Genomic DNA, 1942 nt, shown 5'->3' on the forward strand with positions numbered 1-1942 from the left:
TTTCGAAATGCTGAATTATTTACCTTTGTTGGATCAATGATTCCCTTTTCCACCATGTTCACAAAATCTCCAAGCATGGCGTCATAACCAACTTCTGAGGAACTCTGCAGAATTTTCTCAACTATCAAAGATCCTTCAACACCTGCATTCTTAGCAATCGTCATTGCAGGAATTTTAAGTGCCCTTTTAATAATTTCTATACCTACAAAGCAAACACATTTTCACAAATTTACTTCTGTCTTCCCTTTCTGGGGAGCCAGAGAACTTGGTTTAATCCTTAGCACCAATGTAACTCCAGGTCCAGGCTATCTGATGCTCCCTTCTGGCCCAGAGAATACTGCAAATGCATGCAGGCAAAATGCACCCCCCCAAACACACAAAATAATTAAAAGAAAACAAGAGTTTAATAAGTGGGAAGAGCTGGGCGTGGTGGGGCACACCTTTAATCCTAGCACTTGGGAGGCAGAGGCAGGCGGATTTCTGAGTTCGAGGCCAGCTTGGTCTACAAAGTGAGTTCCAGGACAGCCCGGGCTTCACAGAGAAACCCTGTCTCGAAAAACCAAAAGTGAGAAGACTTATCCAATCCTACCATAGATGAAATAATTCCCCTGTTACATTGCTCATCAAAAATACTTTTCAACAAGAATCAGGCCACAAACTCATTTGAAAGATGATCTTTACCTATTTTCTGGTCTTCATTAGCAGGCTTTAATGAATCCAAGGCTGGGATGCACCGAAGCAGAGCGCAGCCCCCTCCTAGAACAATGCCTTCTTCAACAGCTGCTCTTGTAGCATTGAGAGCGTCAGTAACTCTGTCTTTTTTCTCATTCACTTCAACATCACTTGTTCCTCCAACCTAAAGATTAAAAAATTCCAGTTAGCATGACCTTTCCCATTCAATGACCACCTAAAGCCACCTAGATGGCAGACTTAAGCTGGGTACAGTGTCACATAAGTCATGACTCTTGCAGTTGAGAGGCTAAAGCAGGTGGGTTACACCAACTGAGACCAGCTAGTGCTACAGCAGAGTTCAAAACAAAAGTAACAACAAAAGGAAGCAACTCTAGAATAGCAGGTTATAATGGTATCCCACTGACAAAAACCCCTGAACCTCCAACACAAGCTGTACTGCCATGTAAGAAAAGGATACTAGCCAAGCACCAGTGCACATGCCTTAAATCCCAGCACCTGGAGGCAGAGGCAGATGGATTTTCAGTTCAAGGTTAGCCAGCTCTACTAATTGAGTTCTAGGACTGAAAACCCTTCTATAGAGTGAACAGAATGAATTCCAGGACAGTCAGGGCTACACAGAGAAAAAGGAAAAAAAGAGCAAGGCTGGGAAATTAGGCAGGAGTAGACTGCACGACACAGCACACGAACAGTTTCAGTCTCATGCATAATACCAGTAGGGGACAGATGCCTGCCTATTTATGGCTCAGAAGGCATTGGGATATGACCCAAATGGACCAAAGGTCTCGCTTGCCCTGCAAGCCAATGGCCTGAGCATTCCTGGAATCACAGTGGAAAGGTAGATGACCAACTGCTGATAGTTGCCCCCAACTACTAATGTACTCCATGGAAAGTTTGGTCATATGCATACTCAAAAAACAAAACAAAACAAACTATTGGTAAATACCACAGAACCAGTATCACTAGACTCAGAGCCTAAAATGCTTACTGGCAAGTCAGTCTTACCTTCAACACAGCTACTCCATCTGAAAGTTTAGCAAGTCGCTCGTTCAGCTTTTCCTTTTCATATTCACTAGTTGTGATGTCTAGCTGCTCAGTGATTTCTTGAATACGTTTTTCAATGTGAGCTTTGTCACCTTTTCCTTTCAAAAGCATGGCATCATCTTTGGTGACAATGACCTCCCCAACTTTTCCTAAGTCATGAGCTTGAACATCTTCAAGATTTAGATTCAACCCCTCTTCTCCAAACACC

General features: G+C 43.2%; 1 protein-coding gene across 1 annotated transcript in view; it reads right to left on the minus strand.

Annotated features, from left to right (window-relative positions):
• Hspd1 (heat shock protein family D (Hsp60) member 1) overlaps positions 1-1942 on the minus strand; it is a 12582-nt gene that overhangs the window by 3357 nt on the left and 7283 nt on the right. The window contains exons 7-9 of the mRNA XM_021197712.2: positions 1696-1938; positions 682-856; positions 24-202 (exon numbers count right to left, since the gene is read on the minus strand). Of these exons, the coding sequence (XP_021053371.1) occupies positions 24-202; positions 682-856; positions 1696-1938 (597 nt within the window). The remainder of the gene's footprint in view (positions 1-23; positions 203-681; positions 857-1695; positions 1939-1942) is intronic.

The sequence above is a fragment of the Mus pahari genome, chromosome 5, assembly GCF_900095145.1.
Source record: "Mus pahari chromosome 5, PAHARI_EIJ_v1.1, whole genome shotgun sequence".
Classification (NCBI taxonomy): domain Eukaryota; kingdom Metazoa; phylum Chordata; class Mammalia; order Rodentia; family Muridae; genus Mus; species Mus pahari.